Raw genomic sequence first — 24,992 nt, forward strand, 5'->3', positions numbered from 1 at the left:
GTTTTGTTTCCAGTGGTTGCAAGAGCGGCAAAGCAGGTCACTGCGAAGCAAGGGGTTCTCCTCCGCAGTTGGTGGAGCTCGGTCTGAGTGTGCGAGGGACCACAGCCATCTGGTGGTCACAAGCGATCAGGCAGCGTTATTTCTTTTTAAAATAGCAACACCAGAAAACGCTTTTAAAAAAGGAAAAGCATTTAAAGGGATTCTTTATAGTGGTGTCATTTTATTTTTTCGCGATCATAAAGCAATTTTTGACAATGCAAAACACCCAGCCTCTACTTAAAGTGATCCCTTGCAGATCTGGCAGGTTTTTTTCACAAGTTTGTCCTCAATAGAAACCTTGCAAAATTATTCAAGCTATTACTGGCATAATCTATAACAAGTACAACAGTACTAATTTGGGCATGGAAAGATTCCATACCCTCATCCCTGTTCTTCATATTTTCAGTTGCTTGAGAAAAAGAGACGTCATCCCTGTCAGACAAGTCTGTGTGCTGGGTGGCCCACAGTGAAGAGCACGGTGACCATGGCTGGCTGCCTGGTGGGGAGGGGACAGGCTCGCCCGGGTGGCCACGAGCAGCTCTCTGAATTTTCACCTGTTGGTCATCGCTTCAAACTGACCCTACTTGGCAGCCACCAAAAACCTGTCCCAACTGTTCGCCCCATGACAAAAATAGCGGTGAGCCAATTCCCCTGCCCTCAGGCCTTCCTCGGGGACGGTCCCCTCTCGGCTTTGCCAGCTCCTGGGCTGGCTGTCTGGGGAGGAGGAAGGTGAGATGAGAAGGGGTCCTTACCCTGAGGTGGGCTCAGGGCATCCCAGGGGCAGCAGGGAGGAGCCTGAGCTCCCCATGCTGGGGGTATACATTCGGGGATGGCTTCGTTTCTCTTCCAGGGGAAGCCACAGGCAATGTGTGGAGGGAGCTGGAGGCACCGAGAGCTGTAAGCGCTCGCTGAGGCATGATCTGCCGTTCAAAACATCACCCGTGTGAACAGGCTCGTGTGAACAGGCTGCTGTCCTTTGCAAATGCTGACTGGGGACCAGAAGCCCTCCCTCCCCAGTGGACCCAGGCGGCCCAGGTCCAGGCACTGGCAAGAGGGTTTGGGCATCAGGCCCCTTGCTCCGGAGGCCCTTTTGGCCCCACGATTGCAAACCTCACCACCCTGGGCTCCATCGTGCCTCTGCTCTTGCTTCCTCTCCTGCAGGTGCCCCGGGAGGGGAAGTTCAGCAATTAACTCTTTTGCCCTTCCCTCTTGTTCTCTGTTTTTCTGCTGAGGCTCGCAGGAGGGAGGCTGCAGGAGCTCTCGGAGCCTCCCATCTCAGCTCAGAGTCCTGTCCCGTGGGAGGGACCTGCCCTCGCAGGTTGCAGCACTGGGGGGATGCTGCGCTGGCCTGTCGCTCGTGGACCCTCATGGTCCCTTGGCTTTGAGTGTCCTCCTGCGGGCCACACTCCCAGCACGGAGCCTTTGGTGCAAGCTCCATGTGTTCTCGTGGGGGTGGGGGGAAGGTGCTCTCCAGGGAGCTGAGCTTGGACCTGGGTTTTCCACAGGGGTGACAGCAGAGGCCAGAGCCAGCGCTGCGTGGGCAAATCCAGCCTCTCCCCCCCAGGTTTCCCTTCTAGCATCTGCTGAGACAAGGATGCTTTGGAGATTTTTTTGTTCTTTTTAACAAGAATATTTCAGAAAGCTGTGTGTGATAAAAATGCACTTGTGACAGAGGCGTGTGGCCATGCTGCTCCCCGGCATTTATCCATGTTTGCCACATGAAACCCTCATGCAGTTGGTAAGGCAAAAACCCACGGCTCTTAGGCTGCATTCTTCAGAGAGAAAGTGCTTTGCACCCTTCGTTCCATCTAAGCTCTTCTACTTGAGGAGCATGGGGTCCTGTGGCACGGTGAAGTCCTGCTGCAGAATTGGCTGCGAGAGGGGGAGTAGCTCAGAGATGAAGCCATGACCGTTTAGCTTCAGGCAACCTTCAGCAGAGCCACTCGTGGACTCATCAGCAAGACAGGGCAGGACGGACAGCTCTTAGGCTCATTAGGCTGGGCTTTCCCCTCCCCGCCACCTCCAGCAGATAGCATGCACACCCTGGTTTGAGGACTGCTGCTCGAAGAGGGCTATATTACATATATATAATAACACCTGTTGGAGAAATGGGAGGTTCTCCTCTGGTTCCTCCCAGAGGCATTGGGAGGCCACGAAGATGATCCGAGGGCTGGAGCACCTCTGCTATGAGAACAGGCTGAGAGAGTTGGGGTTGTTCAGCCTGGAGAAGAGAAGGCTCCAGAGAGACCTTATAGCGGCCTTCCAGTACTTAAAGGGGGCCTACAGGAAAGATGGGGAGGGACTCTTTATCAGGGAGTGGAGTGACAGGACGAGGGGTAATGGTTTTAAACTGAAAGAGGGGAGATTTAGATTAGATATCAGGAAGAAATTCTTTACTGTGAGGGTGGTGAGACACTGGAACAGGTTGCCCAGAGAAGCTGTGGAGGCCCCATCACTGGAGGTGTTCAAGGCCAGGCTGGATGGGGCTTTGAGCAGCCTGGTCTAGTGGGAGGTGTCCCTGTCCATGGCAGGGGGGTTGGAACTAGATGATCTTTAAGGTCCCTTCCAACCCAAACCATTCTGTGATTCTATTATTTTTCCAAGGGACAAACTGTCCAAGGATAGTATGTGCTGTCTGACTTGGAAAGCTGAAAAAGACACAAAGCCTCCTCCTGTCCCACAAGTGCTGACAGAGGAGGAAACCCAGCACCCTGCTTTGTGCAGTCCTGCTGCCACCAGCTGCGGACCAGCTTTGCTCACAGCCCTTATCCTCAGGCCTCCGCCTGAGCTTGGTACAGCTGAGACTGCAGTGCAGGCACCGGGAGAGGGAGGTGCTGAGGTTTGGACAACTTCAGCTAATTTAACTCCTTCCTACACATCTGGCGCTCAGATGACACTTTCAACCTGTTCAACTCCTTTTAAGAATTCTTCCCCCAGCTCCCACTCAGCTGGACACCAGGGGATGGCATGGGGACAACTGAGGACACCCTGTGGATATCAGAGAGCCCTTTCGTAGGAACTGTATTTCTTGCATGTCTCCAAGTGATTTATGGGCTGCGAGGTGGGTATTTGGATCTGGTCACAAGGCAGAGAGGGAAAGGTGAGGAGGTAGCTCGCCCTCTTGCTATTTTGAGATGTGCTGTAGTCACCTCCCCAGGAGACTGTGCTAAAAAGCCGTGAGCACCTGCCTTGGCTCGCAGCACCCTCAGCCCCAGCGCCGTGCCTCCTCTCAGCACCACAGTGCCCTTGCCTTTCCGTGGAGAGCAAATGCGGCTGCATGGTCGCACCCCTCATCTTGTCTCCTCCGCAGGGTCCTCCCCTCCCCACGCCAGCACTAACAGCACACGCGTATCTTCAAGGGAAGCTCGAGACTTTGCTCCTTTAATGTGCAATAAAAAAAGGCAACTCTCCCACGCTCAACAAGAAACCCCACGAGCAGGAGCCCCAGGCTTGGCACCCTCCTCCCCGGCTGCCTTTTCACAATTAGGAAGCGTGTGCAGTTTGCTCAGAAGTTTTTTCTCCCCAGGTGCAGAGGAGCTCCTGGCTGCTGCAGGGCTGCTTTGCTGGCACGAGATGACTGATGTCTCGCTTCACCTCTGTGCTCACCAGCTGAACAAGCTACCCCAGCAACAGCATGTTCTCGCTGGTATATCAGTGTCGATGTAAGGGCCTTCTGCTTTAGGGAACGCAGCTCTTTTTGTCCCCAGCACACACAGCTACCCTGAGGACTCTACAGCGTTGGCCTGAGCAGAGTCTTGGGGAGGCTCCCCACACCGCGGCACGACGTGGTGGAAAGCATCAGTGGAAGTGAGAGAGGGAGGTGGGATGGCATCAGGGAGAGAGGGGAGGGAAGTATAATAATAGGAGAATTAAATTAACTGCAAAGAGTTTGCTGAAGGCACATCCTACCCCATAGCAGACAGCCCCTTCAGCCCTGGGTACCGCTCGCAGCTCAAGCCCTGTGTGCAGCCAAGGGCTTTGGTAACTGGCTGTCATGCAACGGAAACATTTGGGTTGTGGGTAGGATTCTGGACAAACTGACGGGGAGGGGGAGGAAAGGAAGAGGAAGAGAAGGGGTTGTGAGTGGGAAGGTGTTGCATACCACAAGCACTTGTGCAAGAGAGACTAGAGCAACAGGGTCCCTCTGCCATTAGTGTTCCTCCTCTGCCACCAGTAACGCTTCACATCTCCATGCTTTCCAGTCTAACGGTCGCAGGCAGAGGGCTGGAGATCCATTCTAGGGATGGGGTGAGGGAACCGGCAGGCAGGAATGATTTTAGCAGCAGACTGCAGCCTTTCCTGTGTCTAGGGCAAGATCTTGACTACCTCACTGGAGAGGAGGATGGGAAGCTTCTTCCGCTTTGCCCACACTGTACCAAAAAAAAAAAAAAAGCCCACCAAACTCCCATGTTCTCTAGCAGCTTTGAAAACCCCCTTCACAAGTCTATTGTGTGACATCCCTAAACACAACAAAGATTATCTGAAATCTGAAAGCAGCTTAAAAATAAAAACAACTCAAAGGGAAAACAGGAAGAGAGTGGAGGAAGGGGACAGAATCCTTCCCCTGCTGGCCCCTGGTTGGAGGCAAGCAGAACAGCACACACAGCCTCTTGCTCCACAGCATACCAGTCCATAGCATTCACAAGGCAAACATAGCATCATCTTCCTTTGCTTGCTTACGATGATTGCTGGCAGCAGGAGGGGAGACAGACATCCCTGCTGAGGAACTGGACAAAGTGGGTAGCCGGTCCGCAACTTTTGCTCGCTCTTCCAGAAATTTGTCAAACTCTGGGGCAAGAGAAGGGCAGAGCATTAACAAGGAGGGAGGTTTGTGGAAAAGCCAAGGTGCTGCCAGAAAAAGCTGGAGAAAAACCTGGGGTTGGCTGGCAAGTCTTACCTTCACTGGTGACGCCTTTTGCATCCTCTGACTCTCCCTGAGGTAGGAGGAGAGAGGCATGGTTAGAAGCAAGGTAGACAAAGGCATCTGCACAGATGTGATTCTTTGTCTGCATGGAGAGAGACAGGATAGTGCTCCCCCCACTTCTGCAGTACAGGCATGTTAGAGTGGCCCTGAGCCTCAGTTCATTAGCTGTGCCTCCCAGAAGGCTAATTATACCGCTGCGGTATCCATGTGTCCTTGGCTTTTCCTCCCCTGCTCCCTCCGAGCAGCCTGTGCCATGCATTCAGCAGTACCAGTGCTGTTGTACGCTGCCTGAAATCCAGCCCCACAGACAATTCTGGTAGGACTGCTGGCTCCAGGAAAGCAGCCCCTCACTTACCACATCAGTGGAGAGCCACTTTTCTATGTCTTCCATGAAATTGGCCTGGGGAACCGGCACCTGGGACAGAAGGAAAGAGTGTGATGAGGCCAAGAAAACAGCATGTTTCAGGAAACCCACTCTGCAAAAAGAAAGCCCAATTCAAAAGCTAACTCTCTCACCCCACTGTTCGGTCAGCTCAGGCCCTTCCAAACCTAGCCAGTGCCACTGCAAAGCTCTCCCAGCTACCGATGCCACCGCTCACCTGCTTCTTCTGCCCCATCCACACCCAGACAAGTGCAGTTTCCAGGATACGTGCCACTAAAAGCATCTGGGGTTTGGTGGTTGGCTTTGAGGTATTAGGACTGGACCAGGCTTTCCATTTTGGTGAGGACTCACTAGGTGAAAGCTGGCTGCTTGTGTTAGGCAGCCAGAGAACCAGAGATGTGCTTTTCTCCACACCTCCTCCCTTGTACAAACCAGTGACAGTCTGATATCAAAATCTGCAGTGCTGAAGATACTGGGTGTGCCAGGTTTGGCACCACATTAAGGGGGAAAGACACCTGCCAAGAAGCGATTCCCTGGTAGGATCACGGAGCACAGCAGGATTTGACATCACACCAAACTACAGAAACCCATCAAAGGGAAAGTAAGTCCTCTAAAATTAAAGTAATTTTATCTATCTCCAGCAGGGACAATGCTAGCTCAGAAGACTTCATGTCCCTGGCCAATTTAAGTAGCAAGGAGACACCTTTCTAGTGGACAGAGATAACCTTGGACAGAGATAAACCAAGTCTGATTCAAAACCCCAGATCCTTTTCTCCAGTCACGAGTTCCTGAACAAAGCTGAGCAAGGAGCAGCCCTTGCTAGGAGGCTCCACAAGCAGAAGCATGAGAGAGTATTTGTGGGAACTTATTTATTAGTCTCCTAATATGTATAGCTCCCTTGCTTTCAGGAAAACAGCAAGACCAAGAAAAAGATCAACGCATTCTTACCAAGGACTGGCAGATTTCCCCAAGCCAGGGAGCAAGTACAGATAGTTACCACAGGTGGCAGATGGATGAATGGGGATGGAAGAGGATGTGTGAGATTAGAGAAGTTTTGAAGCAAACTGGCTTTGTCTACCCAAAGAGGAACTCTTTGAGGTAGAAGCGCATTCAAGCCAACTGGACAGCATGTGGGGAAACTTCCTAGAGCAGACATCAATCTGGGCAGTGCCCATTTCAGGAAGACAGGCTAATGAGTTTCAGACCTGGGAGTGTGTCAACGCCTCAGTGTGTCTGAGGGGATGTAATTGCAGGAATTCTTGCTGCCAAAAGACCAAATTCAACAGCCTGAAGGCTCAAACACTTTAGTTAGAGGAGGCCTTGAACAGGGTAAAAGCTGGAATGTGTTTTCCTCCAGATGGGGCAGCTCATGATGAGCAGGAGAGGCTGCAGGGGGAATGAATGGCAGCAGCTTTCCTCATGATGCCACCAGCTAGGGCCTCTGCCCCAGACACCCACCCCAAAACAGGCCACCCGCTATCTCAAAGAGTGGCACATGCTCTCTTGGCCTCAGAGCTCCTAGGATTTTTTACAACAGACATGTTTACTTGAGGAAGGACTGACACTCTGCCTCCTTCCTTCCCAACCCTGGTCTCCACTACTGGCCCAGACCAGGGTTGCTACATTTCAGTTTGCAGCCTCTGCTGATGTCTGTGCTGATGCTGTGCATCCTCATGTGCTGTGCCAGCACCACCTCTAGTTCAGCAGCCCCAGCCTCCTTCCTCCCTGCTGGCGCTCCATGATCTCACCATTCCTTGCCGCATCATCCACTTAGTCAGCTGGGCTCCATCACTAGAGGCACCAGAGTCCCCCTGGTCGAGAGAAAGTCTGCACTGAAAGCTGCTACCACAGAGGGTGAGGGAGAAGGGAGGCAGTGGGTTTAGGGTGGGGGAAAGAACACACTAGTACAGGTGGTCTACTTCTTTGATTGCAGAGAGAAGGCAACTGGACTTGGAAACCTGCTGAAGTGGAATAAACCATACATTTCCAGGCGGAAATTTCCCTGCAGATATAAGGAGGCCATCCTGTTACTGACTGGTCAACCCCAGATTTCCCATAGTTCCCCACCTCTGGGTTTTAAAGAATGAGGTATAGAGCCCAGGTAGGAAATGTGGGTTGTGGAGACTGTGAGTTATCATCAGTCATGTTAAATACTTGATTTCTTCCAAACAGACAGCACATTTATTGTGTTGTTGAGTAAGGAGGATACTCTCATTCCTGGTGATGCAGTAAAAGCTCTGTGGCCACTTACCGTTCCTGTGTTCTGCTGCCGGGCATCCAGGGCACCAGCGAGTCCTTTGGAGGCTTGGGGATCTTCGTACTTTACCCTGAAAGCATAAAGTTAGATAACACACAGGCTGATGAGATGCCTGAAAGTGAAGAGCAGGAACTCCTAAACATATGTTCAGGGCTTTTGACTGCACAGCTTTTCATCTCTCATTATTCTGTTCGCAAGAGCTTCTAGAAAGGTCTGCAAAACCCCTACTAAAGGTGTAGCCCACCACAAAACAGACTAATTTACTCACTGCAACATCACGGTGGGATACCACAGGACAGCCCTGGCACATGACAGGAGGATAACAAGGCATCATATGAAAACAACCATCCAACAGCCTAAGATACAGACTTACAGAGCTAGGTGCATCAACCATGACATGCATTTGATGTGGGATTGAAAGAGAGATAACTAACCAGAAGATTACAGCTACTTTAGAAAGGATTTGAGCAACAAGCCCCTCATACTCACCTACCTTCACAGACACAAACACAGCTCAAAAACATCTCTTAACCAATACCACTCAAGAACTGATGGTGGTGGAGTCTCACCGGTCTATACTACAGAGGAGGTGAGACCGGATGATCAGAAGAGCCTAATGTTGCTTCAAGGTCTCCAAATGCACCATTACAGCAACCTCTTTCCACACACAGACATGTCTCACCCATAGTCTCCCTCAACCCATTTCTGTGTCCCCTCTGGGCTGCTACCACACATGCTAATGCACACGTCACCATTTGATCCACGCAGAGTGGGAAAAACAGTCCATCCATGCTGGGACAATGCAGCCTCTCCCAGACACTCTCCGCAAGTCTCCTCTCCAGCTGCTCCTGGGCCCCTTTTTGCAGATTCAACAGACTATCAAGTGGAGCTGTTTTTGTTGGGGGCCAAAGGCTTGGGCCACCGGCGCTCAAACTTCTCAAAGAAGTGCTCATCAGTGAAGGGGCCGCTGTGAACAATGGCATCAAGGATGAAGTACAACGCTGCTATCATGCCACTGATGAGGAAGAATGGCAGGAAAGGCTTGAGGTGTTTCAAGCACTGCTTCGCCGAAACACACATGAAGCATGGGGGGGTCAGGAACAAACCCCAGCGGCCCTGCTTGTTTCTCCTGCCAGCACGTCCCGTCCAGGAGCAGCAGAGCAACGGGTCTGTTCAGACGGAGGGAGACACAGAGCAGAGGCTGGTGAGTGAAATGGGACGCCTGAGCCAGCGAGAGTAGAAGCTACCTGGCAGAAGTGCAAGAACAGGCAGATGGAGGGCAGTGAGGAATAAATAGAAGATGTCTCGTTACTTGTGCTGAGATCACAAGCCTCAGTCTGTTAAGGACTGCGCCACAGCAGAGAGGATATGATTCCACCCCTGCCCAGATCTCCCTCAGCCTCCAGCGTGGAGCACATACCAGTGGTTCAGATTTCAGACCCAGATTGGGTGCTGTTGGCATTACTGTTTTTGTCCTGGACTGCCTCTGTCCTCAGGCAGCACACGCCACATTAAAAGTGGTGGGGAAACCCATGGGCAAAACACATGAAGTTGTGTGTAAGCCACGGATTTCCCCACCACCTTTACCAGAAGCAGTCTGAGGCAGAGGAACGCAAGGAGACATCCTTAAGAGACCCTAATTGCTACTGCCTAGCTGCAGAACAAGGCACTCCGGTGAATGGAGATCAGGAGCACAGGTCTTTAAGGGCTGGAGGCAGCCATGCAGCCATGTGCCTGTGGGCTCTACTGCTTGGTGACCGACGGAGAGCAGTAGGTGATTCTGACAGGCAAAACAGAGTGAGATCAGCTGCAGTCTCTCAAGCCAAAGGGATCCGGTCAGCGCAGCTCTTGCGGCTCCTCCCAGAACAAGGATTCAGAAATCCACTCTTTGCAGAAGAGGCCTCTTCATTTCAGCCAGTACTACGGAGACTCAACTCTTAGTGCTTTACACCAGGAGGTCTCAAACACAGTATGGAGGAAGAAACATCAGTCCCACTTACCAACAGGGAAGCTGAGGCACAGAGCAGTGCCCTGCCTGGCAAACCACAACTGACTGCATACTTCCTGCACTCCAGTTCAATACTCCGCCATTAGGCCGCATCGATATTCAGCAATTCCCAAATTCAACGTCACCCCAAGTCAGGGCACATGAGTTCAGAGACAGACAAGAAAACTTAGCTACTCCCACTCCACACTTTCATCTCCAGACGCTAAGCCTCCCCAGCATATGTGGTGCCACAGTCCACTGACACAGTGGTGAGGGACATGAGCATGTAGAGGCTGCTTCCTTCTTCCCATGCCCAGGAGGACACTGTGAAGAGGAGATGACGGCAGCAGGAAGAATGACTGGGAACACACAGGTCATCCTACAGACACTGCGTCAGACGAGTGCATTTCTATCGCATCCTACTGTCTCCCAGGAACTGCTGCTGGTTGGGGTCACAGCCCCGGTTGCCCTGAGCCCTCCCCCTTTGCAAGAAGGCAGGACAGGGCAGAGTGGGCTGCTACACTCACTCTCTGCGCTGCTCAGCCAGCGAGCTGCCACGGGTCAGGGCAAACATGTCAAACTCTTCTTCCAGCTTGCCAGAGGTGTCGAGGGAGTGCAGACCCGCACTTACGCTGCTCGAGCCCAGGTCTGTGGGAAAGAGAGAGCAGGGTGAGCAGACTGCACATAGCAGTAAATGGAGGGCCGTGGGCTTGGAGGGTGCTAGATGGAAATCTAGCATCAGAACAGGCTAAACTGCCCAAGGCCCACTCCTCTATCCTGCCCCTCAGCTGCAGCACAGTCTGTGCATGTGTGCAGTGTCGTGGGTGAAGTAACAGAAGCAGTTTCTTCGCCTGCTCAGCAGATATTTTTAGCTCAGTCTCAGGCAGCAACAGCAGCATCAATTTACTGTGCTAATGCTGAAGGCTAGATGTTCCTGACCATTTAAGACAACTCAGAAGGAGTTGCTCTTTAACCTGTGGAAGAGGATAACCTGTGCTTCTGGGCAAGCACCTCTGAGACAGATGAGTGGATTTTCATGACTCAGGCATCATCTGAAAAAACCTGACTTGAAAAATATCTCAACTGGCTTGTCTCTAAAAACAGTCTTGCCAATTTTCTGTAGCTGCATCCAAGCTGTTCTACATGTGCTCACAGCTAGTGAGAGCTTCAGGCAGTGCTATGTAGGATGTTGGTATGTCTTGAAGAACCCTCAGGACCCCTCAGGCTTTTTGAGTAAACAACCTGTCAAATCCTGGGTCCCGAGCCCAAGATGCTCATGGCTGCCTTTGCTCTGCTGCTTTCCTTCTCCCAGACCCCAGTGATCAGCCTGACACCACACAGCAAGAGCCAACTGCACTGCCGCTAGGCATTGGAGATGGAGTGACTTACTCCCCTACCCTGCTGGAAAGCCCAGTCCTGAGCTTCAGCCTAATGCTGAGGTCCTTCTTAAGTCACGTCCACCTCCTGCACAACATGAGGTGTGGATGCTGAGACATGTGCTTCTGTGCCTTGGGGCAAATACAAGTTTATTCATGAGTTTATTAGTTGACAAAACACCCTATTTCTCTAGGTTGCTTTATGAACGTGACTTAATAATTTTGGGATGTGATTCAAGGGCATGAAAGAAAGGATTCCCAGAGAAGTACGGGAGAAGGACTGAGGGGAAAACTGCATAGCAACATACTCATTCCAGCCAGCTGAGAGGAAAGGTTGTTGGTGACTTCAGGCTGTCTCACTGCAGAAGGAGTACTGGGTCCCAGGTCAATCAAGCTGTTCTCTGCCTCATTTGGTGCCTTTGAAGAGAAAAAAAAAAAAAAGGAAGATGGTGGAGACTTTCTGCAGCTCAGACACCCTGACCTTGCAATCCTAGCTTATTAACACTGGAGACGGAATCCCTTCTGTACCCATCGAAAGATATCAGCTGTGAAGCTTCTCCTTGTGAGAAGGGGAACAGTGACCAGAGAACTGGCTGGGAATAGCGTCCCAGGGCAGAACACACCTCTGTAGCCAGCCTCCCAGCTCTGCTGGATGTCTGTAAGCACGGGAGGTGCTGGCTCGGAGGACAGGGCAGTGCTCAGAGGACAACAGGGGCTCATATGGGAATTGGTCCTCTCGATGTTCAATACCAGAAAACCTTAAGTGCTGCTGCTCTGCTCTTGCTCTTTGGGTGAGAGGGAGGCTCCCAGTGGCAGGGAAGGAGAAGGCAGTGGGAACTGGAGTGTCCGGCACACTAGCATGGCCTGGTGCAGCCGGGCTGGGAGAGCAAAGCCTATAGCTTGTAAGTGGGGCAGACCGAACCTCTCTCCAATTCAGCAGGACGCTGACGGACCTGCAGGATGCAAACCAAGCTGCACAGGAGGACTGTGGCTCCAAGTTACCTTAACAGGCTGCCCTGTCCGAAGCCGCTCGAACCTGCAAGAAAGATGACAGGATGCATTTCAGTAGCGTGTGCTTAGTAGCTTCAGCCCAAGAGATTTCTTATAAAGCTTGGCACAGACTGCCCTTTCCTACATACTAGGAAAGGGGGACCATGGCTCAGGGCCCAATTCCCCCTCAAGACCGAAGACACCACAACAAGGCTCACAGAGTTGATGTCTCCTGAGAGGTGGTGTGAGGAAGCCTCGTGTGATCCTCCAGAGCTACTTCTAACAAAAATGGTTCAAACCCAGCTCTCCATACAGACACAGGGACTAAATTCTCCAGACTTCATCCTAGCTTAAGAGAGGGTTTGATGAAATAGAAGAAAAAAGAAAGGGGTGCTGATCCCACCTGGGCAAGTCCTTTCTGTCCCTGTCTGTCTCGGGCTAGAAAACCAGATCTTTCCATGCAGTTCTCTCCTTTTTCTGGGTTATGTCACAGGGATATCTTTATATTCCATCAGTAACTTACACAGCAGTTTTGAAGGGACAGGAATAAATCAGCGAAAACTGAGAACTGGCTTTCTTGTCAAAGATAGATGATACAGGCTAATGCATCTTGAGCATTATACTCATCGGCAGATCAAAAGGGTGGGATAGAAGGCCTTCAAGGGGCAGTAAACTCTTGTAGAAGAGCAGGGCAGAGAAGGGAGGAGAGAGGTACCTTTCGTGGCGCAGAAACACATTGTTGAGGTTGTCATTGATGAGGAGCAGTTCCTCAGTGAGTTGCTCATGGAGGATACGGGGAATGAGCTCCAGCACACGCTGCTGCATGGCTCTGCATGTCCGATTCAGCTCCTGCTCACAGAAAGATGAAGTTACCACAAAGGTCAGGCTAAGGCTGAGCACTCACAGATTTGGAAGTCTGACTGGGACAGACAAACCCAGAGGCTACTGGGGTCTGTCTTTAAGGGTTGATGGGCAACAGATATTGTTGTGAGAGATAAACTGAGTCGGTGCTTTACAGGCAATAATTGTATGCCTCTTATGTAACACATCCCCCAGAAAGGTCCTCGCAGGCTACAAGTCACCATGTGAGATGATTCCAACCTCACTAGTCCAACTTCCCTTGGCCGTTGAAACCACCTTCCCTGTGTCTCCGTTATCCCATCACTTCCTGATAAGTCCCACACTAAACTGTCCAATTGTTCCCCACACCTGGCATGCGTCATGCCCCAGTCCATCAAATCATTGCTAAATCAAGCTGCTTGTGCCAGCCTTCCGCCCCGCCAGCATTCCTTACTTGCAACAGCTCCAGGTCAGAAGACTCAGCCTGGGATGGCACCAGCTCCGTCAACATCTCCGACATGACCTTCATGTTCCCATTCACCACTTCCAGCTCACTGCGCAGCTTCCCGATCTGCAAAAGGGAGGGGAAGTAAGAGCTCCGCCTGGGAAGACTCAGGAGATAGCTGAGGCAGCTCTGAAAGGCAGTGCACTGCTTGTGTGTGCTCGTTCACAAAGCCGAAGGGAAAAGCCACTGGGGAGCTCATTTGTCACCACTCAGTTTAGCTCTAAGGAGCTCCCAGCAGAAGGGAGCTCCATTACTTACCATCAGATTCATTTGGCTGGTAACAGATGCCAGGCCCTCACCCGGGATATTTGGCCACTAGCCTAGCCTTGATTTTTAATAGCCAGCACAGGCTGCTCTTATTATTCAAATCCAGCTAGCGGCTCCTGTGTGGCAGCCACTCGAATTGTTTCATTTCCAAAGTGGCGCAAGAGGGGGGAAAAAAAAGAATTGCCATTCAAAAAGCGAGCCTCGGCTAAGTGTGCAGTTAAAGCTTTATCCCTTTGGTTTCACAAGCTGCTAATGAGCCTCTTGAGAACAGTTTCTACCCTCTCTTCTGCACGGGGATGCAACCTACTGACAGCTGGAGGTTTGGTGCTAAACATGGTGTTATATGAAGTCAGGGTGAAGAAGGAGAAAAGAGGATGGGGAAACAAGTGAGAAAGCACTGGCCTTTGGAAACCACATAGCCAGACAGCGTTGGTTCTTGTAAAGCCAGCAGTGAGGCGAGATAAACAAAGAGGATAAGGAGGCATCTACTGAGCAAGCTTTTGCTGTACTGCACTACAAAACCTTGCTCAAAACCTCTGTGTCTCCTTTCCCCGCTTCCCTGTAGCCAGATCTTTCCTCTACCTGCAAGCAGCCCTGTCTTAGGAAAACACAACCACTCTGTGTTTGTGGTATCCCAGCTCATCACTGTGACCACAATGGAGCTCCGGGGAGCTCTCGAGGGACTGTGCTTTAGAGGAATGGCTCCTTGAGGACAGAGGCTGGGGAAGAACCAAGACAGAAGTCCCAGAACAGTGTTTGTGAAACAGCCCCCAAATGCAGGGAGAGTCAGCAGCACCCGGGGGCTCGTGTCCAACTCACCTGCTCTGGTGTGGGTGTGATGGGCGCATCGCTGGATGTGCCTCTCCCAGTGGGCAGGGTGACAGGGTGGAGGATGGACTCTATCTGCTGAGGGGAGTTGACTGCAGGTGAGTTCTGTCCGGATTGGGAGTCGGAGCTATACACAGTCTACAGAGAGAGATGGGAAAAGTGACAGAGAGAAGGAAATGTTAGACACTCACAGCTGACAGGACAGTACAATTAGGAGAGAAATGTTGAAGGCAACTCCCCATCTCTTTTCAATATCTCTTCCAGCAAAGAGGCTGTTCTGGAGCTTCTCGCTCCCCGAAAGCCCTCTAAACGGAAGCTAGAGTTCCAGAAGTCCCCTCATAGCTCCAGAATGGCAGCTGCCCAATACCCTTCTCTTCAGCAATGGTCCCATACCCTCTGTGGTGTGTGGATGGGTGACAGCATGTCCAGATCAGTCATGGGGAACTCCAGGCCCTTCCGTCTCAGGTCTTCATAGACAGCAACAACACCAGTCAAGTCCGGTGAGCTGCGGAAGGCATCTGCCCAGGACTGGTGAGAAAGAGACAGTACAGCTCATCACCATTTGCAGTAGTCTTTAGTACAAACACCTAAAGACAAACACTCTCTGAACTGGCACAGATGCTCATGCTTCTTGGCTCACCTGGATGAGGGTCAGCACCTTGTCATGCACTATGGCAGGTGGATTGTTCTTCGGCAGGATTGTTCTCACCAGGACACCTTCTACAAAGTCCTGGCTGGACACAAGGACATGGAAGCGATGGCCGCAATTTTTGACACATGTCTCCAGGACCTTCAAAAGCAATGAAACATTATAGCCTTCTCTACCTACATGTGTTCCCCTTGTTGGCTTTAGGTACCCATGTCTTTTCAGCCAGGGAGTCAGCTTTACAGCAGGATATCACAGAGCTGAGAAAGAGCCCTGACCACTCACCGTCAAAGCCAGCATAACTTCATGGAAGTTCTTATTCCCTACAATTCGCTTCTTAATGGCTCGGAAGGCATCTTTGGGCCTGCAGGAGAAATCAGAACACCAAATGGCCACAGCTTGGGACTGAGAACTGTGAGCAGAGACAGGCGTATTTGCACTGTGAGGATAGCATGGAAAAGAAGTGGTGACAGCTCTGTGAGTAGAGATGTTTGACTTTGTTTTCATGCAACTGTGAAGATGGAAACCGAGCTTGCTAATCCTCTGTCAGCATCCTGTGGGGTAGGACAGCAGGAGTGAAACCTACACTTTTTATTCCATGTAGCACCTTCTTTTTTACATGCTGGTCTTGACATCTCCACTGTGAGAAAGGGCAGTCCCCCTTGAATTCACTGGCAAATCCCCAGGTCCAGAGTTAACAAGTCTGGCAGATTTCTGAACATCTCCCTGCAGGGAGAGGGAGACAAGGGCTCCCCCACCCACTTTGCGCATGTCTGAGTGACCATACATGAAAATACCTGAGAAGCGAACCCCAGCAGGACTCACACAGTCAGAGGACTGAATAGCAGCCTGAGATTTTCTTCTCTCCTCAGTCACCAGCCTGCAGATTTTTACATTCCCAGAGGACAGAAAGAGAAGGGTATGAAGGAGGAATAAAATGAAGTGGAAGAATTGCAAATATGCCTTTGGGAGATGGGAGGCAGCCTAGCTTGAATCGAGGTTTCTCTGGGGACTCTGAAGGCCTGTTTGAATGGCTCCCAGTGCTCACAAATATTACAGGGAAGCATCTAACAGATGCTCTGACATCTTTGCTGTGTCTCTAGGTCTCCCAGTAGAGTCTCATCTAAGGGACTGTTGGAAGCCTAGCTTATTAGCTCCACCAGCGCATGCTACCACTGCAGTCTAGGGATCTAGTGTAACAGGGTGTGTTGGGACCTGCCGCTGGATGTGTACCCTTGCCAGCTCCCTTACCCTTCTTCAGTTTCGTTAATGATGTCGCAGATCTCCATGTTGAGAGCCCAATCCTCGCTCCGCAGGGACCCATCAGTAGCTCTCTCTGGAAAACAGAAATCAAGACACAGCAAGGCTAAGAGTGGCCCTGGCACTCTCATGGGCTGCTGTTCAGCTGTCAGGACACCCCAGAGCCCAGCCACCTTCTCCCTGGCTTCCACCACAACATGCAAGGAGTTGAATCCGGCTGCAAAGTCCAGGCCACCAAGTGCTCCCCGCTAGGTGTCACCACTGCAAAGCACAAGGCTGGCCAGCACAGGGACGGATGGTTGCTCAACTTTGCCTGCTCCACAACACAAACACACAAACACACACCGTGTGATTTCTGGTGTCCTGCACACGAAGGGAGGGGGCTCAGCATGACTTCAGCTCCACAGCTGGAGAAAAGGGGGCTTTTTTGCTTTGTTGCTACAGGGCCAGAAACCATGAGTTTGGTCTGGTCACACTGACACAGATCTAATGTCAATGGCACCACTCTTGGTTTGCACCAAATTAAGGAGACAAAAGAATCAACCCCCTTCTTTTTACATGGGCCCCATAAAAACAAACAAGCATACATAAACAACCAAAGCAGGGCTCTCTCTTGTTCAACGTTTACATCTCCTCCTGATCTTCTGGCCTCTGGGGAGTATGGACAGAAGTGGACTGCAGGCCGAAGTCAAAGCAATATTGTTTCAGCTTTGATTATGTCCCCTTTAATTAGGAATTCCTCAGTGAGCGTTGATGTTATTCAAGGCAGAGATTTGGGAAATGAGCAGCTATTACTGAGAGCACCAGCATCTCCACCCTATAATCAGCCTTGTCTTGGTTCCGGCCGCGCCAGCTGACTGATGCCTTCAGGGACATTGCCAGCAGCTGGGGGAAAGAACCGCCAGCGGGGCAGGCAGGACCCCAGCACTCTCCAGACCACTGGGAAACACATAGACACAGCAGATGGCAGAGGACAAGAATCATCCTTCCTGGCTCTCCCATCCTATACAACGCCTGAATTAGCACTGGGGCAAGAGAATTAAAACTAGCCAGACCGGTTTAGCACCTACCAGGAGCTCTTCAGGAGAGCTCAGACCCAACAAGGTACTTAAAAAAGTGCCTGCATTTTCAAAACTGCTGGCCCTTGCTGCTGTGGGTCCTCTACCCCTTTGGAGAGGTCCTTCCCCTGCAGAGCTGCCTTTTCCTGCTTTTGACCCAGCAGCTAATTATCCCTCTGTGGGAATGAAATGAAATGCCCATTCACGCAGTTATGGGATAGGGCCATAACACAGGAAGAAGAAGATTTTTTAACTCCTGCCTGGGTAAGCACATCCATGATGTTTTGGGATGTCCCGTTTTTAAGGCACAGGCAGAGAGCTATTCACAGCACTGTGCAATGCAGCCTCTTAGACACATTGTCCCTCCCGCAGATTACACACCACACCATGAAGCAACCTATTAAAATCTTAACACAATCCAGTCACCACCTTTTCTGTTGACTGTGGAATGTATTGATTACACTGTAATTATGCTGATTACACTGTGGCCACAGCCAGATGGAAAAGGGCAATCAAGGGAAGGAGAGTGGCAGAATGTTCTTGATGCTCTTCTACCTTTCTGAAGGTCTGGCTACTACCGTAATATCCTGAAGGCCCCTTGATTCAGGTGAACTTTTGTCACTTTGAGTATTAATTTTATATAGGAATCATGGTCTCTTGCAGATCTAAGCTTCCTCAGTGAGGCAAAGGAGGTAGCATTCCATTGGGTGATGTGGTGGAGAATATATCCAGGGCAGTGGGCTACAGGGGAACTTGTCTGGTGCACCTGGGCATATACCAGTGAATGGGTGAAGCTGTGGTAACACATGGGGGAAAATGTTTTCCGTCAGGGCTCCTTTGTGATCAGGACTCGGTACAGTAGCAGAGCTCCAGGCTCCTTCCTGCTCTGTGAAACCACATGGCCACCCTTGCCGGCAGGCAGATTGCAGCTCAGGTTGGTCTGATGGACTTGGCATGCATGGTCACAAAGCCACCCTTCACTTGCACTGTCCTCCAGCATCCCCTGCTCATGACACACCTTGGTTTGAACCCCAGCCTAGCCAGAAGTGTCTCTGCACTGTTTGCTGCCTCTGGCAATGAAGCACACAAATCAATCACACAGGGGTTGCTCTGATGAAAGGAAGTCCACATCCACTCTTCTCACCCCTGAAGACAAACACTGAACATGGAAGAAAAAAAACCACAACTCGGGAACAGGCCTGGAAAGCTCTGAGCTTCAGAAGAAACCAAGGATGAAATGAGAACCACCTTTAACCATCAAGTCCTTGCTGTTCAAGTCTCCCCACTCCTCCTCATAGAATCACAGAATGTGTTGTGTTGGAAGTGACCTTTAAAGGTCACCTAGTCCAACCCGCCCTGCAGTAAGCAGGGACATCTTTGGCTAGATCAGGTTGCTCAGAGCCTCATCAAGCCTGGCCTTGAATGTCTCCAGGAATGGGGCCTCCACCACCTCTCTGGGCAACCTGTTCCAGTGTTTCACCACCCTCATTGTAAAGAACTTCTTCCTAATGTCTAATCTAAACCTACCCTGCTCTAGTTTAAAGCCATTGCTCCTCGTCCTATCGCTACATGCCCTTGCAAACAGCCCCTCCCCAGCTTTCTTCTAGGCCCCCTTCAGGTACTGGAAGGCGGCTATAAGGTCTGCCCGGAGCCTTGTCTTCTCCAGGCTGAACAACCCCAACTCTATCAGCCTGTCTTCATAGGAGAGGTGCTCCAGCCCTCTGATCATCCTCGTGGCCCTCTGCTGGACCCGCTCCAACAGGTCCATGTCCTTCTCGTGCTGAGGACTCGAGAGATGGACACAGTACTCCAGGTGGGATCTCACGAGAGCAGAGTAGAGGGGGAGAACCGCCTCTCTCGATCTGCTGGCCACGCTTACAAGAACATGAAATGAGTCTGCAAACACTGTTCCCTCGCTTCACTATGTTTGGTGGTACTCTGTAACCTGCTCCCCCCCACCCCCCCCAGTTTTCCTCCAAACACACCAGTCCCACCAAGGTCAGGCAGCAGGTTTGCTTTTCAGACAGGAATGCAAACAAACCGTGCGAGCTCCTTCACCTGGCTGGCCACATAAGTGAAAACGGGGCTTCCTCAGAAGTGACGCACCCTGCCCCGCTGTTACCCCACGACGCTGTGGTCACCCCGATACTGTCACCCCCATTCACACACTGGTCAACAAAGAGCAGCAGGAAAGCAGCAAACCTGACATAAAGGCAACATGGGCTTAAAAAATACAAAGCTGGACGAGCAGTACTAGGGCATATGGAAAACAGGAACGTGACCATGAGGCATTTCCAAGGACAAAGCATTTGAATTTACCCATCACAGACTAAGGCCTGGCCTTAGCTGGCTTTGGGAGAGCTGGAGCTAATGACCTTTTAATCCTCCTTGCTTCCAAGCACGAAGGGACTGTCCAAGCCTAATAGAATACGTTGGCGTTTTCCCTGAAATCCTGAACTTTACCCTTTTACTAAAGCCTGCAGAAGGGAAGAAAACAAAGTCTATTCATTAGTCACATGAAGGATCAGGGTGGCTGGCCCCGTTTCACGAGCTGTAATTAGCACATGAGCTGTCTGCCCCTCGCGAAATCTGAGCCCGGGATGGCTGGGGACAGCGACAAGTCCCTAAAAAAGCGAGCGCGGGAGGCAGGGCACGGCTGCCTGCCCAGCGCTCTGCCTGCCGGGGCTCATCAGGCAGCATCTGCTTCTGTGTGCTAATGAGCTGAGCCTGACCTGCCACGGAGAATTCCCCCCGGCGGATGTTATCGGCGGGTGTATGAATGCTGTCTCCCTCCAAGCCCGAAACCAACTGGCTGTTGAATGTACAGGAGGCCCTTCACGGGGCCGCTTCAAAGCCACATTGTTTTGGCAGCCAGTCCGGCTCCCCGGGTGTGACAGCACTGGGGTTTGCCTGGTTCCAGGCTGCTGCCTCACAAATTGCTCGGATCGACCCAGAACTGCTGAGGACCGTGGTGCGGGTTGAACCAGAGCATGGACTCTTTTCCTGCCTGGCGTTTGATGTGCTCCTGCTGACTGCAGCTAGGTTATAAAAGTTATCCAGCATCATCAGATAAGAAACAACTCTGAGCTCGGCATGACTGGCACAACAGAGCTGTACCTTGCTTCGTGCCATGAGTACATTTCACTGCTTTGCTTCAAGTTTATTGTCCCTGCCCTGGTGGCAGGGGGGAGCCCAGTGTGGGGCTGGCGATCCCACCCAGCCGTCCCTGCGGCAGCGCACCAGCAGTACAGTCAATAGCGCAGGGAAGTACAGGAGCTGGGGACAGAAGATACTGCGCAGACTCCTGTCCCCTTTGCTCCCCATCACAGCTCTGAAGCACCCATAACCAGCCAGGTGCTGTTCAGAAACCCCTTTGCCCGTGACGTGCTCTGCCATAGCTTGTCAGGGACTGCACGCCCCTCCTCCAAGCCAGGCCCTTAACCAGCATTCCTGAAAGAGCTCAGTCCCACTGGCTTTAAATTCCTCAGGGAAGCGCTGAGTGTCTTCTCACCCTTTTCAACAGGTCACCAGCATTTCATTGCACAAGACAGCGCAGGTTCAGCAGAAAGCAACGCAACAGTCCTTTCTCCCAACCTCTCTTCGATTCATAACCCCCTGGCTCAAATTAGCACCCAGTTCAAGTCTCCTTCCTAAGCCTCATGCTTTTGCTTCCCTCGAGGAAACCAACACCAGCTGAGGCAGGACTTCACCGTTCAGCCTTGCTTTATTGCTCCTCCAAAGACAGAGGGGACAACCCACTTTCTAGAGAGAACAGAGATAGGGCTCCAAGCCTAATTCAAGGATGATGGTGGATGCAGACTCACACTGACATTGCGCTGTGGGTATTCGGGTCTCTGAACTCCTCCTCCTGCTCCTTTCCTGCGAATCAGCTCAGACTCTCAGGGATCAAACAACTCTTCAACTGCTGCCTTTGCCCCTTCTCCTCCAGAGAGAGCGGGCACAGAAGACAAGGCCAATGCCTTTCTGAGAAGCGATGCCTTGCATGGGACCATCTGGCTCTGAGAGGAGAGCATTACTGGTAACCGCTGGTAACTGCTTCCCACCAGCTCCCGAGGTCCCAACTCAGAGAGGGGAGCAGGGACACCTGCAAGGTGGGATCAAATGGCCATGGGGATTTTTCTGGCATACTGTGTTCTACCTGCCCCTCTTACTCACCCATGTGCAGAGGAAATCTGCTCTCTCTTACCTGCTCCCTCTTTACGGTCTCAACTTTTCTTGGTTCTCATGCTTAACCTAGGTCCCAACCATAAAAAAATCCTTTTCATCTCTGCGTTACACTGTTACTTCTCTCCCTTGCCTGCCCTCATTCACTGAAATAAACTGTCTCTGTCCCTTTCAGTATTGCTATAATTACTAGTTATTACAGACTTCCAGGGTCAGGAGAGAGCGTTGGCGGTTTCCTCTCCATCCTCCTCTCCTCTCTCACCTTGAAATTAGATTTTCCATTTTGAAGTTTATCTTAGCTCCTAGATGGAGGCACAGTGCATTTCCCTTTTGAGGGGGGGAATCCAAGCTACGACGCTTCAGCACTCTTTGGAAATTTTCCCACTGGTCAGAAGTACTGTGTTTATAAAAAAAACCCAAACACCACAAACCAAAAACAAATATCAAAAAACCCAAACAAACAAGCCTGTATTCATCTTACTTGGGAAGAAACATCAGGGTCCAAAAACAGGACAGTGGCAACTTTTGTGACTAAATCTCAGGGCTGGGAGTAAGAAGCTAGAAAACCTGCTCCTCTGCAGCTGACTCATTCTGTGACAGATCACTGAGATTATCTGAGCATCAGTTTCCTTGTCAGCAAAATAAATGGGATTTACTAGATTAACATTAATGAAGGAATTTGAGAACTTTGTTGCAGTGTGCCACAGGGGATTTTTTTTTTTTTTTATTCCATAGCCTTCATCCAAAGCTATTTTAGACTTTATAAGCTGCATCAGGCATACATGACTTTGCCCAAGTAATTTACAAGGACGCAGTGTTAGCTTTCTGCAGACAGCCCAAAGCGGTAGCAGGTTTGGTGATCAGGCTCATGGGTTCAACATGCAGCTGCCATGGACCTACCAAACAAGTTTGGGTAAGTCATGTTTGCGTCTCAAATTAAATAGGGAAGATAGCATTTATCCATGTCCCCAGGATGTTGATTGATAGGCAATGTTCAAAAGGAGAAGACATTCATATTTTCAGCCACCAGTCCTTTCAAGTCCTCCACACTGAGTTCCTTTCTCATACGCTGTAATTCCTCCACCCCTTTGGACTGCCATAACCCAAATCAACCCCAGTCATTAAGATCTACTGTCACACCTCTGGTACTAAGGACTCTAAACTCCTGTTTGACAACACTCTTGAAGTACTTTTTTCCTCTTCTTTGCTGTTGGTTTGTTGCTTGAAAATCCCTTCTTTAATTGAAGCAAAGCCCAGACAGAACCCACTTACAATCTGGCTACTTATACTGATCAGAAGATCTGGAGGGCAAGAAGTGATTTGTGACATCTAAAGATAATTTCAGATTGCCTCTACCCAAACACAAAAACATATCTGATGTGCTCACTGAAGGAATCAAAGAGCATTCATTCTGTAAAGGGCCGGACACGGCTTCTCCTGGAAAGTGTGATGAAACATGTGACATTCATCTGGGGAGACGTCAGATATCATCTGGAGGTTTTTGTTACAGAAAACCTTCCCTGGTGATCCTTCCACCACCTTGCTGTAGTGCGTCTCACCTATCTCGCCCAACACTAGAGAGTGGCACATCGCTGTGCCCCTGACCCACATCATTCGGACACTAGTTTGGGCAGCCTCTAAAATAAGCAGCACTTATAAAAGCATTACTTAAAGCAGCTGCTTGCTCCCTTCTCACCCTGGCCACAGCAGCCTATTCATCTGTGCGAACACACCAAAACCAACTTGATCAAGGACCAGATATTCACAGTGAAGAACAAAAAGATCTGTGCAAGTGACAATATGCAAGACTGAGCAAGTGCATAAACTACAAATGGACAATGCACAAGCTGGAGAGCTTAAACAGGCAACATTGACCTTCAAGCACAACCTGAAGGCCCTTTGACAATTCAACATGGGGTGAAACAATCTTTATTCTAAGTCTTTTAAGAACTGCATCTCTGTATTGAGAGCAGTGTAGCTGTTGACAGTCGTGTTCTTTCTAACTGTAGCATCTCTTCACTCCCCTTTCTCAGACGACATCCTTCTCCTGTGTTCATCTAGTTGACCTGAGCACAGTGACTAAGAGAGACTGCCTGTTCTCGGGCCTGCAAGGTCACAGAGTGGATGCTACGCTCCTGCTGTTGATTTCACTGCCGCAGCTGGTACTCGGTCCTGTGGGAAGGCCCGTGGCGCAGAGGCGGTCCTCTCCACAGGTCCAGGGGACAGCCCTGCTGGGAAGTATGGGGTGAGAAACCACCCATGGGGATGGCCGGGATACTTGTCCTTTACGGCAGGGAGCTCTGACCCGACTGGGTGAGCCGGGACACGCCAGGGCCAGACCACCCGAAGCCCCTGTCCCTGGCCGGCCTCCAGCGGGGCAATGGCCGCCCCCCACCGCCCCCTCACCTCAGGGAGAGCGCGGCGCCTTACCGCCCAGGATGTGATAGGCCACTGCGGCTGGAGCCCAGCCAATCAGCAACCCCCGCTCTGCCCCCCCCCCACCCCATCCCGCGAAGCCCCCAAGGAGGTGCGGGCGGGAATGGCCCCGAGCCAATCAGGGACCTCGGCTCTGCCGGGGGGCGTGGCTCGGACCACCGGCCTGCGGCCCCTTTAAGTGAAGAAACTTCGCCTCGCCACCTGAAGACCCCCTCGCGCACGGATTGGCTGGCGGGGGCGGCCGACGGAGCCGCCTCAGACTGCGCGCCCACTATTGGTCGACAGCGCCCGTCAATCAGAGCGGAGCCCTCCCCTCATTGGCCGACGCCCTCTCCGTCCCGCCGGGGGGGCGGGGGCCGCCGCTTCCCGGAGGAAGGGGTCCAGCGAGCGGGCGGCCAGGCGACCCCCGGGGGCGCGGGGGAGGGGGAGCGGGCGGGAGGGCGGGGAGGGGGGCGCGGTGCCGCGGGTCTCACCGATGCGCTGCCCCACGGGGGTGCTGAAGGGGTTCCCGAGGAGAAAGTCCATCGCCGCCGCGCCGCGATCAGCTGACGCCGCCGCCGCCGCTCACGTGACCCGCGCGCCAGGCCGGGGCGGGCCCCCGCGCGGGCCCCGCTGTGACGCCAGCGGCCGACGCCCGGGAGGGCCGCGCGGCACCGCCCGTAACCGTCTCCGCCCGTCCCGTCCCGTCCCCGCCGCGGGGCTGGGGCGGGGAGCGCGGCCGGGACCCGCCGGCTGCCGCTGACCAGCGCTGGCAGCCGGAACGCGGTGACCGGGCGTCCCGTAACCAGCGCAGATCACGGCGTCACACAGCCAGGCGTGACGTCCCCCCGCGTGCCGTTGTCACCGCCACCAACCCGCATGGTTCCGGTGCCGCCCGCTGGGTCCCCGGGACGGTCCGTCCTCCCGAGGCGCCGGTTTGTGTGAGCGGCGGTACGGGGAAGGGCGGGGCTCGCCCGCATACCCGGCGCCTTTTAACGAATTTAGGATCGGACGCGTTTTGCCGAGGAACACG

General features: G+C 52.0%; 1 protein-coding gene across 1 annotated transcript; it reads right to left on the reverse strand.

Moving 5' to 3' along the window:
- Positions 1-3,392: 3,392 nt before the first annotated feature.
- Positions 3,393-24,651, reverse strand: TOM1 (target of myb1 membrane trafficking protein). The gene is made up of 16 exons (XM_074580439.1): positions 24,454-24,651; positions 16,293-16,377; positions 15,327-15,405; positions 15,036-15,185; positions 14,789-14,923; positions 14,387-14,533; positions 13,250-13,366; positions 12,671-12,804; positions 11,968-12,001; positions 11,274-11,382; positions 10,117-10,237; positions 7,597-7,672; positions 5,319-5,378; positions 4,937-4,973; positions 4,720-4,827; positions 3,393-4,409 (listed from the first exon to the last, which is right to left on the reverse strand). The coding sequence occupies exons 1-16, from the start codon at positions 24,503-24,505 to the stop codon at positions 4,345-4,347; spliced, it is 1,509 nt and encodes a 502-aa protein (XP_074436540.1). The 5' UTR covers positions 24,506-24,651; the 3' UTR covers positions 3,393-4,344.
- Positions 24,652-24,992: the final 341 nt, after the last annotated feature.

Source organism: Larus michahellis, chromosome 1, assembly GCF_964199755.1.
Source record: "Larus michahellis chromosome 1, bLarMic1.1, whole genome shotgun sequence".
Lineage (NCBI taxonomy): Eukaryota > Metazoa > Chordata > Aves > Charadriiformes > Laridae > Larus > Larus michahellis.

What these genes read in the sequence shown, in the direction of transcription:
- TOM1 (XM_074580439.1), bottom strand. Translation starts at nt 24,505, where the DNA reads ATGGACTTTCTCCTCGGGAACCCCTTCAGCACCCCCGTGGGGCAGCGC. An exon ending in AAGTTATGCTGGCTTTGACG is followed by an intron (nt 15,186 to 15,326) that starts GTGAGTGGTCAG and finishes TTGCTTTTGAAG; the next exon opens with GTCCTGGAGACATGTGTCAA. An exon ending in AGTGGCTCTCCACTGATGTG is followed by an intron (nt 4,974 to 5,318) that starts GTAAGTGAGGGG and finishes CTCCTACCTCAG; the next exon opens with GGAGAGTCAGAGGATGCAAA.